Source organism: Rhizophagus irregularis, chromosome 6, assembly GCF_026210795.1.
Source record: "Rhizophagus irregularis chromosome 6, complete sequence".
Classification (NCBI taxonomy): domain Eukaryota; kingdom Fungi; phylum Glomeromycota; class Glomeromycetes; order Glomerales; family Glomeraceae; genus Rhizophagus; species Rhizophagus irregularis.
Window position 1 is genome coordinate 282,789 of NC_089434.1, and position 22,702 is coordinate 305,490.

The 22,702-nt window shown below is 26.0% G+C and overlaps 3 protein-coding genes across 3 annotated transcripts; 2 read left to right on the forward strand and 1 right to left on the reverse strand.

Annotated features, from left to right (window-relative positions):
• Positions 1-6,492: 6,492 nt before the first annotated feature.
• Positions 6,493-8,422, reverse strand: OCT59_025857 (uncharacterized protein; the record flags this gene model as incomplete). The annotated part of the gene is made up of 3 exons (XM_066142772.1): positions 6,493-7,254; positions 7,334-7,539; positions 7,621-8,422. The coding sequence occupies 3 exons, from the start codon at positions 8,420-8,422 to the stop codon at positions 6,493-6,495; spliced, it is 1,770 nt and encodes a 589-aa protein (XP_065992351.1).
• Positions 8,423-10,800: 2,378 nt separating this feature from the next.
• OCT59_025858 (uncharacterized protein) lies at positions 10,801-12,375 on the forward strand (the record flags this gene model as incomplete). Its single annotated transcript, XM_025325499.2, has 1 exon — positions 10,801-12,375. The coding sequence occupies one exon, from the start codon at positions 10,801-10,803 to the stop codon at positions 12,373-12,375; it is 1,575 nt and encodes a 524-aa protein (XP_025181004.2).
• Positions 12,376-18,356: 5,981 nt separating this feature from the next.
• On the forward strand, positions 18,357-19,356 carry OCT59_025859 (uncharacterized protein; the record flags this gene model as incomplete). The annotated part of the gene is made up of 8 exons (XM_025316269.2): positions 18,357-18,441; positions 18,520-18,531; positions 18,615-18,659; positions 18,719-18,787; positions 18,904-18,960; positions 19,036-19,107; positions 19,173-19,241; positions 19,346-19,356. The coding sequence occupies 8 exons, from the start codon at positions 18,357-18,359 to the stop codon at positions 19,354-19,356; spliced, it is 420 nt and encodes a 139-aa protein (XP_025181002.2).
• Between the last annotated feature and the right edge of the window lie 3,346 nt (positions 19,357-22,702).

Below are 22,702 nucleotides of genomic sequence, written 5' to 3' on the forward strand. Positions count from 1 at the left end.
ATGACCTATATATATATTACGCGGGGTCCTATTCTATCTACCATCTTTGTATTGTGGATTATTAGGCCGTTCCAATTTAATCTTTAGTTTAACGTCCTCCCCCCCCTCTATTTTTGAAAAATTCAAGGGTGATTTAAACATATATGTTTGATATGTTTAAATATGCTTAAAACACCCCTTCCTTTACTAAAATTTAATAGTACCGAGAATTTCCGATTTTACCAAAAATTTCCGAAATTTTTAATGTTTAATTTTCATGTTTGTTTAAATTATCCCCTCCCCCCCCCCCTCAAAATTTTTGGCCGGAAAGGACGTTAAACTAATTATTAATTTGGAACGGCCTTATGTGTAATAACCTCTTTTCTATCTTTTTTATTATTACTTGTGCAATTCCTTTCTCATGAGCATCTTTAATTCCATATATTATTATGCTTTCGTCACGAATATATATGATTTATCATTTATGAATTATGACAATTTTATCATTTATGACAATGTATTCATCAGTAATTATAACAAATTATATCGAATTATAATACTGAATTTTTACTTCATCTTGAATATATATATAATAAATTAAACTTTATTTTAGTATTGTAGATGTTTTAGTAAATTTTTATCCACGTTACTTTAATATTTATTATTCTGTTACTTTCAGGATTTCCGATCATCGAATCATTTGCAACACCTTAATCTTGGATGTTAATTTGTTAGACATGATAGAATTGAAATAAAGATTATTTTTTTTTTTTTGATTTTATCTCAAGTGGAAGTATCCTAGTGAATTAGAACTGAAATATGTATGAGAAATTTTACACAAAAGATATTATCCGTAATCTGTAAAGAAAGAAACTAGGACCTAGATATCTTCAACATTTTAAATAACAGCAATAATATTTAGGAAATTAACTCATCCCAGAAACTGGACACAGAACTTGTGCATACTTCTGCTTTGATAAATTCTGATTTTTGAAAGAAAATTTCTTCAGTATCAATCGTTCCATTATTATATAAATTCGAAGAGTAGCAAACACTTGAATTAAACTTGTTATTTTTTTGAAACACTTTAAAGTCTTTAATATTCCAAGATACAGTAAATGTGGTAAAAACTTACAATAGTTTTACAACTTTTTGAAATAGCACATAGTGACGATGATTGGTTAAAGAAATCAATGGTTAGATAAATAGTTTTTTTGCTTTTCTTGATAAAATGAATGTTGGAAATTGATAAAAGAGTATCAAAGTATCAAACGCAGATGACTTATATGTTTTTAAAGGAATTGCCGTATATGATATCAAAAATTGATTGATGGTGTTGAAAGATTGATCGCTTATTCAAATCAAGCATATTTTATTACCTTTTTATGAGCAATAATAAAATTGAAATATTCCTGGTTTTTTAACTTCGCCATCAAATGTTATAGGCAGAAATCCCACTTTAGGGAAAATATTGCCTTTAAGTCCTAATGATGCGGACGAATTTTACACAATGTTCGAAATGCTTGTTGGTGTTCTGAATTTCGTGTGTTTGTGGAGAAAATAATGATGCTTCCGAATTGGTTTGTAGTATGAGGAGAATACTTTTAATTTCTTCTCCTTACACTCCTTCTTAATATTCTAAACCCATAATCTTGTTTGACCATCTTGAGGAAATCATGACCATTATTTCTGCTTGACAATAATCTACAATCTACTTCGTTAAGTCACAAGTTTTTCTTAGATATATCAAATTAATTATCTAGTTATGTTTATATATATTGAAATCAATTTAAGTGAACAAATCGATTTATGACTTATGTAATATGTAATTACTATTTGTTGCTGACTTAGCCAAGTCTTTTAAAAAACTTGTTGTCACCTGATCACCACGTTGAGGTGCAGCAACATTGATCAGGGGGAAAGGGGAAAGCGAAGGGAAAGGGAAAGGGGAGAACGAAGGGAAAGGGGAGAGGGAACGTAAGGGAAAGGGGAGAACGAAAGGGAAAGGGGAGAACGAAAGGGAAAGGGAGAACGAAAGGGAAAGGGGAGAACGAAAGGGAAAGGGAGAACGAAAGGGAAAGGGAAAGGGAACGTAAGGGAAAGGGGAGAACGTATGGGAAAGGGGAGAACGTAAGGGAAAGGGGAGAACGTAAGGGAAAGGGGAGAACGTAAGGGAAAGGGGAGAACGTAAGGGAAAGGGGAGAACGTAAGGGAAAGGGGAGAACGTAAGGGAAAGGGAGAACGAAAGGGAAAGGGGAGAACGAAAGGGAAAGGGGAGAACGAAAGGGAAAGGGGAGAACGAAAGGGAAAGGGAGAGGGAACGAAAGGGAAAGGGAGAGGGAACGTAAGGGAAAGGGGAGAACGTAAGGGAAAGGGGAGAACGAAAGGGAAAGGGGAGAACGAAAGGGAAAGGGGAGAACGAAAGGGAAAGGGGAGAACGAAAGGGAAAGGGGAGAACGAAAGGGAAAGGGGAGAACGAAAGGGAAAGGGGAGAACGAAAGGGAAAGGGGAGAACGAAAGGGAAAGGGGAGAACGAAAGGGAAAGGGGAGAACGAAAGGGAAGGGGGAGAACGAAAGGGAAGGGGAACGAAAGGAAAAGGGAAAAGAGAAAAGCGGAAGAGGGAAAAGAGCAAGGAAATACAAAACATATATACCACCCACACACAAACTCACGCACAAACCTATACACAAAAACCTAACTACAACGTATCTAAGAATAAAGGGAAGACCTACAGACCTAAAAAGAAGAAGATAAAGAAGACCTAAAAAAAAAAAGAAAACCTGACATATTTATATTATTTAAATTATATATTCATGAGTCATAACAAACCCACATCAAGATTATGTATTACATGTCATAAGGAATTATTACATATTTGCATGAGCAATTTTATTCGCGTAATTATATTTATTAAGTCCGAAGTGCTGTTCAAATATATCGTCATGTGCTGGACGGAATAGAAGTTATATAGTCCTTCGTCAGTGTTACAAAAAAAAGAAGGGAGACGTGAAGTTAATATAAATATTTCGATTCTTATTATCGAATAAATTGGAGGTTTACCATATATTAGGCGGAAATTATTCTTGATTCTTTTCAATATTGGCCCATCAACAATATTATAATTTTGAAATAAGAAAGATCCTATTATCCTAATTCTACGGACATTGTACGTTTATGCGAATTAAGAAATTTCTCAATATCTATAATAGCTAATTGGATTGAGAGGAAAAATGCAAAAGCGATTCATTGTAGAAAGGATTTGCAATCAATTTAGACCTTCTTTATCGCAGTAGTCGGGTAAGCATATTATTTATTAAAGATAAATTACTTGAAAGAAAAAAAATGAAGAAAAAAAAGAGAACTCAAAATTTAAATTATGCAACCTAGTAATACCGCTCCAATTTCCAGTTTAAAGATCATTATTAGGTAATCTAAAACGATGGTATCTGGAATTTTGAATTGATTCACGTGATGGCGCAATATAACCGGTTAATGTAGGCCAGAGATGTATCATAAAAAAGTTTCTGTAAAAACAATTATAAATAAAATTATTAATTTTTGACATGGCTACGCAGGCTACGGTGCGTGATGTAAATCAATGACGTACTCTTCTTGTATCATAATTTTTTATCCGTTTTGTGGACAGATCCAACCTCTATTTGGTTAAAATTAAAATAATTTTTCCTGAATTATAAATACGATCAACACGACTCGAAGTTTAACATCTTCCGCAATTAAAAATTTTTTTCTTATTAAAAAACTTATATTCTTAAATATTATCTATTATCGCCGCAATTGAAAAAGCCGATACATTAATAGATTATAACGTTCATTATGACATAACCAAAGAACATGAATTTCTAAAGCTTATGATAGATGAAAAAATGGAAGCAATAAAAAGAATAACGAAAAAATTGTGACCAAAAAAAAAATTTTATTGAATGAAGGAACAAAGAGATTATATGAAAATGTTTTTTAAGAGTGTTTTTGTACGTCATATTGTGAATATTGCATTCAAACCTATTTAAATAAGAATTTTTCAAAGTGGACGTCGAATAATTGAATGGATACCATACAATAATTTATAAAATATTAAATATATGACTAAAGGTACATTCAGCGAATTGGATCATGGCGGATGGAATTCTAAAGAGTAACAATTAGAAAGGCCAGAGTAAATGAGTAGTACTTAAATAAATTGGAGAATGTTAAAAATGTCAATAGAAATTCTCATAACAAATTTATGATCCTCAAAACTTCCTCAAACTTAACCTCATAACAATCTCACCGAATCTCTTATTTTCCCTTGTAATTCCTTTTCTTTCGCCAAACCAACTTAGCCGCAGTCCAATTTTCTTACTTTGCCCATTATGACCTTACGTTCATTATTTATTATGTTATACTTGTTATGATATTTATAAAATTCTTATTTGTTTTATACACAACTATCACAACAGGATTAACTGGCCAAGGTTGGTTCGAAGAAGTATATATTTTAATTTTATTTACAAAATATTAACCCATAACTAATAACTTAATATAATTATAGGCAGGATCGCATTTGATACTATGTAGTAAATATATAGACTTTGTCAAATGTTACGGTTTAACTCAAGATTCAAAGGGAGACTATATGCTCGTACTACATATAATGGATACAGATTTAAGAAAATATTTGCAGCATCAACATACATGGAAAGAAAAAAATAAATGTAGTATGTCATGTGAGGTACTTTATAGAATTCATGATAATAATGCGGTTCATAAAGATTTGCACTCAAAAAATATTTTGTATTCATAATATCATAATTCCTGTTATATGAATGATTTTTGATTTTGTGGACCCCGCTGATAAACCATCAAAATATATGGGAATCTTCCTTGTATAGCATCCGAGTTATACAGTAGTTGGAAAAGAATATACTTTTACATCTGACATTTATAGTTTTCGTATACTTACGTTGGAAATTTCATCAAATCAGATACCTTTTGAACGTGATTATGATCTTGCAATGAAAATAGTTTATAGCATGAGATCAGAAATCAAAACATTTCAATATATACTAGTATCTCCTATCGATTTTTCTAAAAATGAAGAGAATTCGTAACTTTTGTTCAGTTGAAAGAGATTTATCTGTCACTAAATCCTGTAATCCATTTAGAAGGCAATTTAAGCATTTCCCCTATATTAAAAGAAAGTGGATAAGATCCAAGCTTATTAAACAGAACAGAAGTTTACATAGCTTGTTAATGTTGAAGTTTGGCTTAGGTGTTATAGTAATATTTCTGATGTGATAAAAAACCAATTTTGGTGTGGGTTAATTTTTTAACCGCTAAAATGAGTTTTAGATCAGGTATGTTGTAGCGCACAAAAAAAACATAATAATGTGATAATGTGATATTTAATATAATAAATATAAGTATATTGTGCAAAGTTGAAATTTAATTATAAAATGAATAAAAATGTGTTAGAAAATTTTTTCCATTAAAACTTGTTTTCCATAAGAGAAATACTAAGATTACATATACATACATTTTATAAGAATAAAGGGTCATGACTTTGATGTCTTCTGTAATTAATTATAAAACTTTTTATTTGCATATATTAATATTTATTGAATGCAATTAATTTATTCTATGAAAATGAGAGACTTTCATTCAGTTAGCATATTATCACTAATCTAAATTTCTAAACAGACCGGCAAGGCGGCAATCATTATTGGACATATGGTCTACTAACTGTCCATTAATAGACCCTCCGCAGGTTGGACGTTACATTATGTATATACAACTGACGCGAATCATTTAACTGTTTAAAATATATTTATTAATTTAATTTTTAAAATTTTTCTTACTTTAAGAATCGAACAAAGACCTAAATACTTATTTTTCGATTTCAATTATTTCAATTATCATCACATGATTGAAAATGGGCGTCATAATCTAATATACATTTGTAAAAATTTTTTTATACCAGTCTAAATTAGTGTAAATTGTAATCGAACTTTGCGTCTCTTAAACGTCTATGTTTGAAAATTACGTAAAAAAGAATGTGAGAATCACAGTATACAGTATGTAATACAAGTATATTATTTCTATATAATTTTATTATATTGATTTTTTGGTTTATAATTAGAAAATTTGGTACATTTAATGTTGATACTCACGTGAATGTTTAGTCATTCAAATACATAAAAAATTTTAATTAAAATTTGTAACAAAACTATAAAAATCATAATCTGGAGTTGGATTTTAATTATAAATTTAGAATATATATGAAATTAAAGTCAAACAAGATTATTGGTGATAAAAAAGCAATGTATGATTTAGCCATGTTTCATTATAATTGAGAAGAACAATATTAAGTATGATTATAATATATGTAGTAATTAAAATATAACCTAAAAATATATATATGTGTGTAAATAAAAGCTTTTAGAATAAATCATAACTATTTCCTAATCCTAACCCTAATCCTAACCCTATTCTTTAAAAAAGTATGCAGTTAATTGCTACGCGACGAAGAATAATGCATGCAATGACCCACAACTAATGCGAACAATATCTTTGCCTTCCCCAAGTCCATTTAAATCTGATATCTGAAATGGTGATGTCACTTCATTTTCTAAGACCAAAGTCTCTCCAAACCCCCATGCATAAATTTTGTTAACTGTATCAATAGCTATTGAGTAATGTTCTCTAGCTCCAATAAATTTTATTGAAGTAAGATTCGGAATAACAGTTGGAGTCACTATTCTTTTATCAGTAATAACATTATTACCCAAACCAAGTTGTCCACTATCAGAACGTCCAAAACTAAAAACTTGTCCATCATGCATACGAACAAGTGTATGATGTTGACCAGCAGCAATTTCATCAACATTTTGGTCAACTTCATTAAAAAATGAATGCTTTTTAGGAGTAATATATTTTTTTGACTCTTCAAGACCACATTGTCCCATATTGTTGAGGCCAAAGACCCATACATTATTATTATCATCAATCGCAAAGTTATGATACGCACCAGCATATAATTGAACAATATGTTTTAATCCTAGGTTGAATGGCACGAGCAATTCGCATTCCTTTAATCCAAGACTACGACCTTCATTACTTCCCCATGCATATACATCTCCTTCCCTGGTAAGTGCTAAAGCATGATTTGCACCTGTTACTATGTCAACTATTGATAAATGTTCCAAAGGAGTATACCGTGTAAATATTGGTTGTTCGATTTTATTATTTTGGGAAAATCCAATAATTCCATCTTTACCCTGATTTTTATGAAAAAAAAAAAATTTATAAAAAAATCACTAATTTGGCTGGAATTATTGATATTTAAATTGTACAAACCTTAAAAACACCCGTCGCATATAAATGACCTTGATCAGATATAGCAAAGGTAATATTATCTCCACAAATTACTTTTACAATATTGATATTATCAAGACCTTCAGCATATGCGGGTTCATTTTCCTCATATATGTTATAATTTCCTTCTTTTAGAATTTTATTCGCTGCTGTTGAATTAGGAAATTTGGTGAAGCGACCAAGCGTACCTGAGTTTGAAAATATAACTATATATTTAATTGAAATATAATGAAGGCGTTACAATAATAACATTAAATGATTAGTTTTACCATGATCATTACATCCCCACGTTACAACTTTGCCATCAGAAGTAAGCGCAGCACTATGAAGAGCTCCTGCGCTTATATCAACTATGTTGAATTTTTCCAAAGGAATAATACTTAATTTTTTTATTTCTGATTCTTTTATACCACCACATTGAGACATATCATTTGAACCAATAGCGTAAACCTGACCAATTCGTTTAGGAAGAGTAGGAATCGGTACAATAAAAGTGTTCCACTTTCTACGTTTAGAATTCAGTATTTGCGTGTTATCATCCTCTACGACATTATTGCCACGTTTTCTAGTAGGTAACAAAACACTTGAAGTTGCTTTACCCCACTTTTGCTCAGCAATAGTAGTAACTTGGGGAGCTGCATCTTGAATGTCGACTGAAACAACTTTTGTTTCATGAATAGGAATGATAGCTTTTCTTGAAGTAGATGTGATAGCCTTTCTTGAAGTAGTTTTAGATGGTTCTACTTGTTTAAGACGTTTATCAATATTCCGATCAGATGTACCTTCTTCATATAGTTCAACTGAAACAACTTTTGTTTCATGAGTAGGAATGATAGCCTTTCTTATAGCCTTTCTTGTAGTAGCTATTTGTTTATGACGTTTATCGGTATTCTGATCAGCTTCGTATAGTTCAACTATACGCTTTCTTTTGTTATTTCGTGCAGCTGTAACGTTACGTCCGTGATGGGCTGACTTAGAGGTAACACTAGCATTGGATGATGTAGTGCGTGCAGCAATTCGAGCAGAACGTCTGGTAGCTTGTTGTTGGACAGTTTTGTTATTCTTAACCATTTTAAATATAAGGATAAATAAAGGAAAAAAAGTAATTGGTAAGTATATTATTTTGATAATTTTTTTTTGGGGTAAAAATACTGAAAAATCGAATTTTTATGTGAAAATTTTAATAACATAATTATAACCATATCATTAATAAGAATGACTATTCATTAAGGAAATTTAATCATAATTATATGAATCTATACAAGAATACATTATATTAGTCATAACGATTAATTTGTTATAGATTTTATAGATTATAAATTATAACCGCGACACCAAGAACAAACACTTAAAAAAGATTTCATTTTTTTTTAATTTAATTGTTTCACATTTATATTATTGGTTATAATTTGTATAATACAAATACAAGTTTACGTAATTATAGTGATATAAATAAGTATTTCCTTTTTTGGATAATTCCAGGCAAATTACAAAATATGTTTGGATCCTTAATTTTGGTTATTCTTAATAATATTACGTTAGGTTTTATTTATGTATTTAAATTAATTTAAAATCATAATATATTACCTAATGAATAAGTCGTAAAATAATCGAAAAACATAATTTCTATCGTTACGTAATCTTATCTAAATGGTAGGTAATTTTATTATATTTATTATTGTTTAAGTTTTTTAATTTTTAGACAAGTTAAAAGATACGGTATATAAAGCGATTGAATATTATCCAATAAATGAACATCACATGATGAGAAGTTTTACAAGTAAGCATTTTTATACAAAAAAAAATTATTAAATGACTAAAGAATGTTATTTTTTAAAAAATTCCAGCATAATTTTACTTTAAAGAAAAAAAAAAAATTTTCGAGATAAATTGGAATTTATTGATCACCCACTGTATTTCTTTCAATTATAATGCGATTGTATCGTGTTTTTCTAAAATAAAATATTCTCAGATTTGTCAAATTGCCATATTAATCATTATTTTAATTGTTAACATGCTTCTTCACGTTAAGTTAAATTAGTAATTGTAACTGTAATTCAAATTCAACTGTTCTAACTATAATTTTTCATTATGATAATTAAATAACGAAAATTTGCAAATTTCTATACACGTTTTATAGTTATAAGTAAATATGCCTCAATTAAACTATCCTATGCCAAAATCTGAATGTTTTTATAAAATAGAAAAAAAAAATTAGAAGTTAATAAATGAGAAACTAAAATAGTAATGAAGAAATAAATTAAAAATCGCCAACTCTTAAGATGGTATCTTTGATGATGATAAAGATAAAATCGATGATAATAATGTGGTAATGATGAAAGTGGTAAAAGGTATAAAAAAAGAAATTAAAAATTATACAATATAGTAAATATAGTATAAACATTTTTTTGACGATTATCGCAAAAGATTTCAATTCTTGCTACATGCAAAAAAATATAATTTTGCAGATTATTGTCGATCATTTTGCAATTCCACGAATTAGCCATAAAAAAAATTTGAATATAACTTTTTAAATCACTTGAAGAAGTCGTCCATTTGCTATAAGTGGGATCAAAAATAATTATTTTTTTTTTTTGAATGGACTTAGTAAAATGCTTTAATTATTCTTTAATAATTTCAAAATAGGAGAGTATCACATGATATATATATAATATGTTACTTGGCTCAAGTTTATTCAACCTTATATTACATAATCTGGTATATCTACACACGTAGTATAGATTCAGTATATATATTTTTATTTCCCATTTCCACTAGAAGTAGGGCGACTTTTCATTAATTTTTATGCTCTACTTGTAGGAATTGTTTTATATAGTTTCTTGTAGACTGTTTAATGATGAAAAAAATATTGTTCAACGTAAGTGAGGTGTAATAAGCGATAGAGGTTTGGAATTGATAAAAATGTTAAAAAACAACATTTTGGTAAAGAGACAAAACGCGCATATCTAAAATAAGAAATACTTTAATCTACAAAAGAGGTAGTACAGTAGATTACTATAATATTATTGATTACGGTAGTGTTTCATAGTTTTTCTTAGTTTGTTGTAGTAGTTAAAGGTGTTGTAGCGGGTTTTTATATAACATTACCGAAGTCCATACGAATCCTATTTGGGTGTGCAGGATGGTAGATAGTTCTTTTGAACATAAAATCTTAACATTATAGTATTTTTCGATCGTGTTCTTTACTAAATGTTATATAATGTAGATCTTTTCTTTTTTTGTAATTTTTCTTATTTCCTAATAAAGTAATAAATTGACTTCGTTTAAAAAAAAAAAATACAGTACGTCATAGTACGTCACATACGTCAGTCAGCATTATGACTTCTAAAATTGGGCTTATAATAACCAAATTTAACTCCGATACTCCGATAAAAACTAACAATTCCGATACTCGTACTCGTATTTTTCCTTTCTCTAAATTTCTTAAGATGACATTACCTTATTTAATAGATGATTGTGTTTATAATATTTTACAATACCTTCAAAATGATGGATCAACTCTATTTAATTGTTTATTAGTTAATCGATTTTGGTGTAAAACGACAATTCCTATACTTTATGCAAATCCTTTTGCAACAGGATACAGAAAAAAACACAAGTTAATCTCAACCATAATTTTACTTTTTAATAAAGAAGAAATTTTACAATTAAAGAATCAATTAGGAACAAATCAAATTAAAAAATTTAATATTGATGATGAACACAAACCATTATTTGAATATTTAAAATATTTGGAAGATTACAATTACTATAAAATAAGTTCTTTTATGACTAGATTTATATTCTGTAATATTACTTTATCAATATCATCTTCACTCAAAGAATGTAAATTCAATATTTCCCCAATATTTCATCAAAGAATTTTATGTCAAAGTAGAAACATTAAACAATTAGATATTTCATTAGATTTATTTAATAGTGAAGCTTTTAAAAATTTTAATGTTCAAAATTTCATTTCAAATTTAACAAAATTAAAATCATTAACATTAAGTTTATCATTAGGTGATACTAATAATAATGAAATTGAACAAGAATTTTTAGGAAGTATAGCTAATAATAATTTTAATAATTTAAATTTGAGAAAATTAATAATTGACCTTACTTCTAAAAAATTAGTTGGACAAAAGATTAATACATGTGAAAAGATTTATAAAATTATTCAAGGACAAAACAAACTTAAAATATTTCAGATACGGAATTGTTGTTATTCTTTATTAAATAATATTCTTTTATCCTTAGAATTTCGAAAGCATTCTTTAGTTCATATTGAAATTGTAAAATCTGACTTCATTAATGTTAATTTAAAAAGTTTTAATAATTTATATAATTTAGAATATTTAATATTTGAATCTTGTGAAGGTATATTATTAAGTCAATGTGAGATTTTAAAATTTGCTTCATTTAAGCTCAAGGAATTATCATTTATACGTAATGAATGGAATGCTGATGTCACATCATTAATGATCAAATATCTAGGAGAATCATTACAAAAATTATTAATTGAAGATCCTACAATTCAACTTATTGAAAATATATCAATGTATTGTCCAAATCTTATTTTTTTAGAAATAAGAATTTATTTATATGTTGATTTATCAGTGTTATCATTTTTAAAAAATTTAAGAATAAGAATATTAAATATTAAAATTTCTTATAATATTGATAAAATTTTTTTTATAAATTTAGCAAATAATATACCTATTAATATTAGTAAAATTTCTTTTTCTATTTATTTTTGTGATTTTCGTCTTTCAAAACTTAAGGAATTTTTAGAAAATTGTCATAATAGTTTTGAAATAATTAATTTAAATCATATTATTGAATATCAACTTCTTGAAATTGTTTTAAATTATATTGAAAGAAGTAATAATAGTTTAAAACTTCTTGGTATGATGAAATTGAATGAAAAATTGAATGATAAAGAATTAAAATTATTGAATCAAATTGAAGCTAAAGGAGTTAAAATAGTGGAATTTAATAGTATTGCTATGTTTAGTATTTAATATTTAGGATTAATATTTAGCTTTAGGTTATTTATTATTATTATTTTTTTTTTTGTTTAACAAAATAAATAAAAATTTTTATAAAAAAGGATACCGATTATTTATGTGGCGTATTGGTTATAAATTGTTAGTCCTTTTAGAATATCAATTTTTTTTAAATGGAGCTCAACCTTATATGAGACGATGAGGTATAATACAATTACATTTAATTTCTAGGTAATGATTTTGATGTTGATCGAATTCTCTACGTAGATGCATCAAATTCCTATGAAACTAGAGATCAGTCTGACCACAGTATTTTTTTACGTTAATTAATTAATTTACTTCTATTTATTGTTTGTTTTTGAAAAAAAGTATATTTTATAATTATGAATAAATTTCAGGCATAATAAATTTAAGTTACTACTTAGTACATGAGGACTAATTATTTTCAACTAATTATTATCTTTGAATTTTTTTTAAAAAAAGATCAATAACCAAGAAAGATACTTTTTTTCAGATTGCAACTTTTATTCATTTACTTAATTTATTGTGATATTGTTCTATTAGCGCTTATAGTTCGTCTAAGACATATTTTAAACGTGGCGATATTATATTTTACTCAATGTATTTTGTTTTATCAAATAAGTTCATGCCTATGTATGTTTTATGATAACTAGCTGTAACCTGTTGCGTTTGCAACAAGATTAGATCAACATGAAATTTCTGAAATATATTTAGGAAAATTAAATATAATTTTAAAGTTTTTATTTGTTTATAATTTGGATTATAATGTGAGCGGGTGAAAAAATAAAAATTATTAAAATTTAAAATAAACTAATAATAATTAAAATATTAAAAGTATTAATTATACTAATTATTTAAAAAAGTTATATAATTCATAAAATATTTATAAATTTTATTGGATATTTTTTAAAAAATCATATTTATTTTAACTAAAAAAAAAATTATATAAAATATAATTTATTCAAATAAAAAAAAAATACATATATATATTTATTTCGATTACATCGCAACACTGGCCCGATCCAAACCTAAAAAGGTAAAAGAACAAAAAAAAAATTAGGAAAAAAAGAGGTATTATTAATTTATTATAGTCTTCGGGCATAAACTCTTGCCAGAATTAAGCGGTGATAATCGCCGGTGGTTAGAATCACCAACTGGTGAACTTTAGCAATACTTCACTGATGATATGTATTTTTAAATTTATCTATTAAGATCAAATTCACATAAAAGAACTAGCAATATAGCAAATACTATAATATCCACATTTATTTCTTTTTAAACTTCATAATATACTTAACAATTCCAACAACTGAAAATCTGTAAAATTTTTCCTAATATAAAATTTTTATTTAGGTAATTATATATACATATATATTTGGAGCGTAAGATAGAAATAAAATAATGATGATATCATTTAAGTTTTTTTTTTGTTGATCTACCAATGAAAATTCCTTTTCCAATAAACTTATTGAAGGAAAAGTAATAATACGGAAAGGGCGTTTCCCGTTTTCAATAAAAAAGACTGATAAGGATCGTGGTATATATTACAATAATATTATATTGATATGATAAAAACACATAATTTGCGGTTGGCCATAGATAAATAAGTATCTAAAGTTAACGTTAAGAAAATACAAATCACTTTGATTCAATCTAACTGCAGAAAACATGAACCCAATCTATTCATATGTCAAATTCAGATACATCAATGATGCAAACTTTAAACCCGTACAATTTACGCTTTGCAAATACTTATCAATTTACAGCCTTTGTCCCTACTCTTTTATAATTTAATTCTTCTTTAATGATGTTTTATGTATTAAACTAATATGATAATCCATCAGGGCTACAGCCATGTTTTGACCTTTTCTTTTTCAATTTTGATGTTAAAAGAACCATTGGAACCTCTTTAAACTAAATTAAAAGGTGAAGTAAGTAAAAAATTTGAAAAAAATTGCATTAGAAAGATTGAGACTTACAAAAAGATATTTATCAGATGGAACTTTTAATATTTCATCTTTATATGAATAATTACATGACTCTACCAAACAAAAATATTATTATCCATACAATTTATGCAACCTATTTTTTATAAGATAAGATATCTTCCTTTTCAAGATAATCTTAAAATCAAAAATGTTAAATAAATTATCTTTTTAGATTCGCAAAATGAAATCATTCATACGTCATATTTGTAGTAATTTTTTATCATTAAAATTTCACTTACTGTACAAACAAAAAGTACTTGGAAGTTTTAATTTATTGATTTTTCTTGGGAATTCACACGGACAGTCTGTTTAAATTTTGTGTTACCTTAAAAATGTATGTTTACCAAACTTCTGGTTTTTTGTGTAGTAATCAATTTCCTTTTTCAAAAATCTTCTTTTATGGTAGTAATTTGTACCATCTAAATGACCGGCCATTTTTTTTAAAAAATAAAATTATTTATGTTTTTATATTAATTCCTATGTCGATTTCCATATTGTTTTATAACTGGAATATATGCTATTTGGAGACTTCGTCCCCAATGATTATGTACATAATATAGTTCCCGGTGAAAATATAATAATGGTGGTATGAATATCACATGTTGATTTGACAGATGATTTTGACAATTCAAATAATCAAAATTATTTTCACATTTTTTTCTATTAGTGCGAATAATAGTTATTTTAATTTCTTAATTTATCTGTAACGATTATAAATTTATAATTATTAATTGTCATTGAATAATTTTTAGATGATAGCGAAGAATTATTCAAATCATTTAATGAATTATAAAATAAATTTAAATGAAGGTAAATAAATAATACTATTTTGATTACAAATTTATCCCTTGAAATATAATATATATTATATTTTATTTTTTATATTTAATCAAATTAATTATGGAAAAGAAATGGTGGAGCAACAGCGATTAAAAAAACATAATGTTGGTATGTATAGATAATAATAATTGATTTTTATGAAATTATAATTTTATTATTTAATTCTAAAATATTATATATAATAAATTTAGTTAGTTTTTTTTCTATGTAGACATGGCAAGTTAATTTGAAATTTTTTTTTCAAAAAAAAAAATTTTACGTAGTTATGTTACTAATTTATATTTTATATTTTTTTTAGATGGATTTTTAAATTTTTTATTTTACTAAATTATCATTATTATTTAATTAATATTAACAATAAATATTTATTTATTTTTTTCATATTAGGATTATTCAAACACTAAGCTTTAGAGTAGAAATCTTACTAGACAAATACTTAGTTTGTAATTTAAACAATTCATTCTGTTTCAGATATATTATATTGTAATTTATCCAAATATTAAACTTGTAGCTTATCAATTTTATTGTTTCTATCAGCAGTGAATGTGTGATTAAACATTTATATTAATTATAAAATTCTATTTAATCGATACGTTATGTGGCGCAGTAACTAATAAAGGAATCGAAGTAAAATCATCCATCATAAAATTATCAAGATTGTGAGACTAGTACTTTAACGTAATACATTATTAATTATCAATTATTAATTTATCTATTTATTTTAAATCACACAGTGAACAGTAAAACATCATATAGTATATTATTAGTTTAGGCCAAATTTTCATTTTTTTTTTATTTATTTTTAGGACGTGAATCTTTTTTTTAAAAAAATACTTTATTAATAATCAATAAATTCGAATAAATATAAACTAAAATAGTTAATTAATTTATTTATATAAAAGCTAAAGCCATACGTGCCAAGAAAGTTTTTCATTAAGAAATCGTCATAACTTTCATAATTTGTACTGTATCTTTGATTTTTTTTTTTTTAAAAAAAATAAATTAATGATTCTTAAATGCATCCCGAAGGAATTGTACATCATAACATTTTATAAATTAAATTGTGCAGTGCTTTTTTGGTATAAAATAAATAGCTAATATCATGGAAAATATATTATTTCTACTACACAATAAGTGAGATTTATTATTTTTAATAATTTATTTTTGATATAGTTTTAACAAAGATCGTTTAATAAAATTAGCGTCAATATTAACAACATCATTGTCATGTACTGTATTCAATATTAGTCAAGCCTGCTGATTATGTTTAATATACTTCTTTTATATAATACTCATATTTATTAATATTACCTCTGTAAAAATTTATATCATGCTGTTATTATAATGTTTTCAAACTTGGTAAAACATTCTTATGAAATTAAACAAATTATTATTTATAATTTATTATATTTCATATTCATTTAAATAATTTAGTTACATGATAAGTTACCTTTATTACTTCCCAATACAATCTTTATTTAATAACTAGTGATTGTCATATATGGAAGACTTCGTCCCCCATTTGTTTTTTTATGTTAGATATTTATAATGAAATTTTATCCAGATTAGTTGATTAGCGTTAAATTATTTAACCGAAAAGCAGTTAATTACTAAATTCGGTTGTTCATTTTGTATTTATGGTCACATGATAGTCACACAACATTTGGTAATACATAAAACGGATGAAAAACTCCGCTCGTAAAATTTTTTTAAGTTACAAAATTATTTTAAATTTTTTTTTCATAATTTAAATATTTTATAAGAAAATTACATTATGTCTGATATTCGAAAAGAATTAGTTTATGCTGCAATTAATAGAGCAATTACATCAATAGATTATGATATTTATGATGATTTTCATAAACAACATGAATTTAAAAAACAAACTATACTTGCTGATAATTCTCTTACAAATGATGAAAAAACTTATGCAATAAAAGAACTGAATAAGACATATGACAGGTATAAAGTTAAATATAATTATGGGGCAAGAAGAACTTGTGAAAATTGTAACCAAGAATGTTTAGCTACATTATATTGTGAATATTGTGTTCAAAATTATTTAAAAGCAAACTTTTCAAATTGGACATCTGGAAATAATGATATTGATAATTTAATACAAAAATGTCAAATTGAAACACTTAGACCAGATAAAATAATTGAATGGATTCCATATAATAATTTACAAAATATTAAATATTTAACAAAAGGTGGATTTTCTGAAATTTATACAGCAGTTTGGATTGATGGAAGTTATGAAGAATGGGATTCTAAAGAACAAAAATTAATAAGATTAGGAAGACACAAAGTAATACTTAAAGGATTAGAAAATGTTGAAAATGCAAATCAAAGATGGTTTGAAGAGGTTTGTAATTTAATGTTATTTATTATTATTTTCAGTTTTAGTAAATAATAAATTTTATTATATATATATAGGCTGAATCACACTTTAAAATAAGCAATATATCTTCATCAATTATTCCATGTTTTGGTTTAACACAAAATCCATCAAATGGAAATTATATGCTTGTAATAGGTAAAGCAGATATAGATTTAAGAAAATATTTACAACAAACTCAAAATCAACTTACATGGAAAGAAAGAATAAAAATTGCTTATGATATAACTCCTGCACTCAAGGTTATTCACAGGGAAAACACAATTCATAGAGATTTGCATTCTGGGAATATATTGTATTCAAAACTAAATCAACGTTGGTATATCAGTGATCTCGGATTTTGTGGACCTGCAGATAAATCAACAGAAAGTATATATGGTAATCTTCCCTACATAGCACCAGAAGTTATTTCTGGAAAGAATACTACAGTGGAATCTGATATTTATAGTATTGGAATGTTAATGTGGGAAATTTCATCTGGACAACCTCCTTTTAATTATTATGAAAATGATTATAAACTTGCATTGAATATAATTAATGGAATGAGACCAAAAGTAATATCAGGAACTCCTTTAAAATATGAAAATTTAATGAAACAATGTTGGAATGCTGATCCATCAAAAAGACCTGATATTGGTACACTTTGTAATAGAATTCGCCAACTTCTACAATTTTATCAAAATATATCAAATGAAATACTTCAACAAGAAACAAATAATTTAGAAAGAAACAAACTAATAAACAACACAATGTCAAAACATATAAGTAGCAAATTATTTACAAGTAGAATTCATCAATTTAAAAATTTGCCTGAACCAAGAAATGCAACAGAAGGTATAATTTTAATATTTGTTATCTTTATTATTTTTCTTTTAAAATATTAATATTGTTTTTAATTTTAAATGATAATAGAAGAACAAGAAGGTAAAAATAATGGATATGTATTAGAAATATGTAAAATATTTGATTATTTTTTCTAACCTTTAAAAAAAAATCATTTTTAATAGCATTTCATAGTAAATCATATGACTGCTTTAATATTCCTGATAATAGTAAGTAATTAGATATATTGATATATATAATGCAAATTATTAATTATTTTTATTACTAGTTGAAGATTTTAACAATCCAAGTAATAAAAATTATGCTGGTACATCCAAAGCAAGTAGTATTTTAAAAGGTAATTAATCATTTAAATTTAAATTTTCTTTTTTGTAACAGTATGAACTTATAGCCGTTTGATTTTGAATCTGTAAAAATTATAATTATTAATTTGATTGTCTTAATAATTTTTAGGCATGAGTAAAAGATTATCTAAAGTATTTAATAAATTACAAAAAAAATCAAATAATGGCAAGTAGATAATTATTCTGTATTTGATTACAGTTCTCATTCCTTGAAATATAACATATTTTACATTTTTTATAGGTAATCAAATTAATTACGGAAAAGAAATAGTTGAACAACAACAAATTAAGCAATATAATCTCAACATTAATGGTATGAAAAATTGCAATAATGATTAATTATGTAACATTCGTTTTATATATCTTTTTTTTTTATAGATGAAGATGAAACTTATGATGATAAAAACTTTCATTCAGAAGAAGATGATGTATTTGAAATTCCAGATGGTAAGTATTTCATATTACTGTACCATATGTTCTTTATATTTTTGCAAGAAAAATAACTATATTCATTTTGTATTTTTATTTATTAATTAATTAATTTAATTTAGATGGATTTTAAATTCTTTAATTTCTGACGTACGGAATATATTTTATTACTTTTTTTTTGCTTTTTATTTAGAATTATTTAAACACTAAGTATAGAGTAGGTAAAATTTTTTACGAGATTCTTAGTTTGTAATTTAAATGATTCACTATTTTTATTATTATTGTTATAACTTCGTTATTCATTAAATAAAAAATTTAACTTTTTCGATAACATAAAATTTTTGATTTACTGCAAATAAAATTATTTGGAGTGGGAGGTTCAATATTAATTTAATGAGTTTATAATAAAATAAGTCGTAACACTGTCGTAACGATAGGGCCAATTAATGACTAAAATTTTTATATTTGAACAAAGTGGATATGATTTATTCTTTAAATTGTGTTCAATTACTATATAAAGGATCATTAAAAGAACGTAATAAAATTAACTTTTTCAATGATAAAAAGTAAGTAAATGGGAAGTACAAAAATATTTTAACCTTCTATCAATTTATCACGTGCATTTTTAACCCTAATGATCGATCAAATTAATGTTTGAACGAAACCATCATAATGCTGGCTGAAATTACATTCAATCACGTGATATTGTCGTTAACGATATGGTTAATTGATATAAATGCAGTATTTGAAACTAATTTTAATATATAATTTAATGATTATCACAAAATATTGGATTAATAACAAATTAAATGTGTGGAATGTATGGATAATTTAATAACAATGTTAAAATTCGAATTACAATTTATTTCATCATTGATTGTAACGAAATATGAAAATATTGCTGAAAACATTTACTAATATTTGGGTAAGTAATATTATTTATTATAGATTTTTCTATTCGTCCTTTAAATGTAATAAAATCCACAATTATTACTATAGAAATTACAAGGCTAAAGCAATAAACTCTAGACTCTACTATTTAGATTATTTTTTTTAACTGGTTAACGAAGGATTTATTATAAAATTATTTAGAGATTACATATATGCCTTTAGTTTGATTTGTAGTAACAGCTAAAATTAACTCAACAATAATACTAAACTAAATATCTAGAATATTACAACAAGTATAAATATTCCCAATAAACCAGGATAAACGAAAAAGATGAAATAAAAAGCAAACTTACCCAAAGGGCAATCAACAAGAAAAATAGTAAAATAAAAGAAAGAATGAAACAAAACAAATTTTAATATCCCGGCTCACACATATTAGCCCTCTGTTCTCAACCTAGGCACTTGCGTTGATGTATTTCTATTTTTTTCTAAATATCTATATCCATTGCTTCCTATATTCAATTTTTTCTTTTTATTTATTTTCAACTTTTTTTCTTTTATAGTTTGTAATTCACACCTCTCGTTCCAAATTATTTTAGTTTCGTCATATATATAATTAAGAAACGATGTAGCCACTTTAGTTTTATCTACGATATTCATTTTAATTTCGCTTGACAAAAAATCAGATCATTTAAGCGGAAATATTCCTTTAATCACATCTATAAATGTCAAATTATTTTCGTCAACTAAAAGTTTCCCAAACTTTTTGTTGTCAAATAAGTTTTCTTTTAACATCGCAATGATTTTTTTCTAAATTTGTAATTTCGTTTGTCAGAAATATTATTGATTTTCTGATAATGTCCTTTAATCATTTCTTATGTTTATTACACATACAGTACATACGTGATTAAAGGTTTTCGCAACGGACACATTTCCAATTCTTATAAATTTCGTGTGTTGATTTTTACATTGTTCTATTGTAGGCATTTCTTCAATCAGCCTCTGTATTTTCTTTCTTCTCCTTGTTGTCCAGAACGAAGTTGTTAACGCTTTTTCTCCCTCTTTTAAATATTCAAAGGTCAAACTAATCTATTTCCGTTTGAACATATTTCGAATTTCAATTTAAATTAAAGAAATTTTCTAAATTACAAATTTCCGTATAATGTCTTATAAAATGGTGTAGATGTTTTTCTACTATTATGTTTGTTCCAGACGACTATATAATCAATCGAAAAAATCTTATTGAAGTCTATTTTTATCGTATAGACTCTATTAATATCGGTGATCTTTTCTTTTAATTTTTCGATCTAATAAATTATGATATGGTTATCTGCATGCGCTTTAACTTTAACTAGAGTTGGTAATTTAATTTTTTTCTTCTGAAATCAACGTCCTAATTAAAGCTCAGTAATATAAATTATTTTGTTCTTTAAATATTTTCCGTGCATTAACGAAATTATATATTTTAACTAATTCGTCAAACCGGTTATAAACCAATTCACTATCCGTATATATATTAACATTTTCGATATCATGTCCAATAAATAACGCTAATAAAAAGGCAAACGTTTCTACCTTCAGTTAGTTGACTTCTCGATCATCGCATATAACTCTGTTAAATTGTGATTTTCATCATAAACGTTCAAATCCGCCAGTCCTACTATATTTTCGGATCCACTATTAATCACCGATCCATCATGTAAATATGTATTTTCTTTCCGTTACTACTATTTTCCTTAACTTTATTATTGATCATTAACAACTTTTCTAAACTTAAGTTGTTATCACACTTTTCTCCCATGACAAATTTTTTATTAATATTTTGGTCTTCCACACCTATGTCATCATCTTCTATTGCAGTTCTGATATCGTCTGCCAAGTATCTATCTGGAATCTGGATTATCCTTAAAATACCTATCGTAACGTATTTTTAATTCAATATGATGTTACGTAATATCCGGTATAATATACGCCCTATTAGCAATTAAATTTACGCTTGTCGAATGTTTTTGATTTTCTAAAAAAAAATCGGATTTAATTCTGTCGAAAAGACACACGGGTCTTGTTTAAATATTGGTCTATCTAATAATCAGTCCCATACATTTGTTAAAAACAATATTGAAGTCTTCTGGTTCGCTTAATACAATATAATGTGCTATATTAACTAAAGAGCCTTCCATACCAACTACTTTCCCATATAACACTTTTGTTCTAGCATAACATTTTTGATCGTCCAAACAAATTTTTTAGCTAGCGGGTCTGCTGCTATTGGTATCAAGTCTTCACCTTTTAAATTTGATGAGTACGTTGTTTTAATTTTTTCGAAGATATCATTTTTAATCTTCCTATTAATTAAAATATTATCTATTAATTCGGCTTCTAATTTAAACCATCTATTCTTAATTGTATTCGTTCGGATTAATCTTTTCTTAATAAATCTTTTGTAAAACAACTCCTTATGAGTTAACAAATTTTTTACATCCAGAGTCAACATTTGATCCAAAAAAATTATATTCAACTTTTTGATCGAAACAAAATTCTCAAATAAACTGAATCCGTAATCACTTCTTTTAGCAGAACAATGCCGC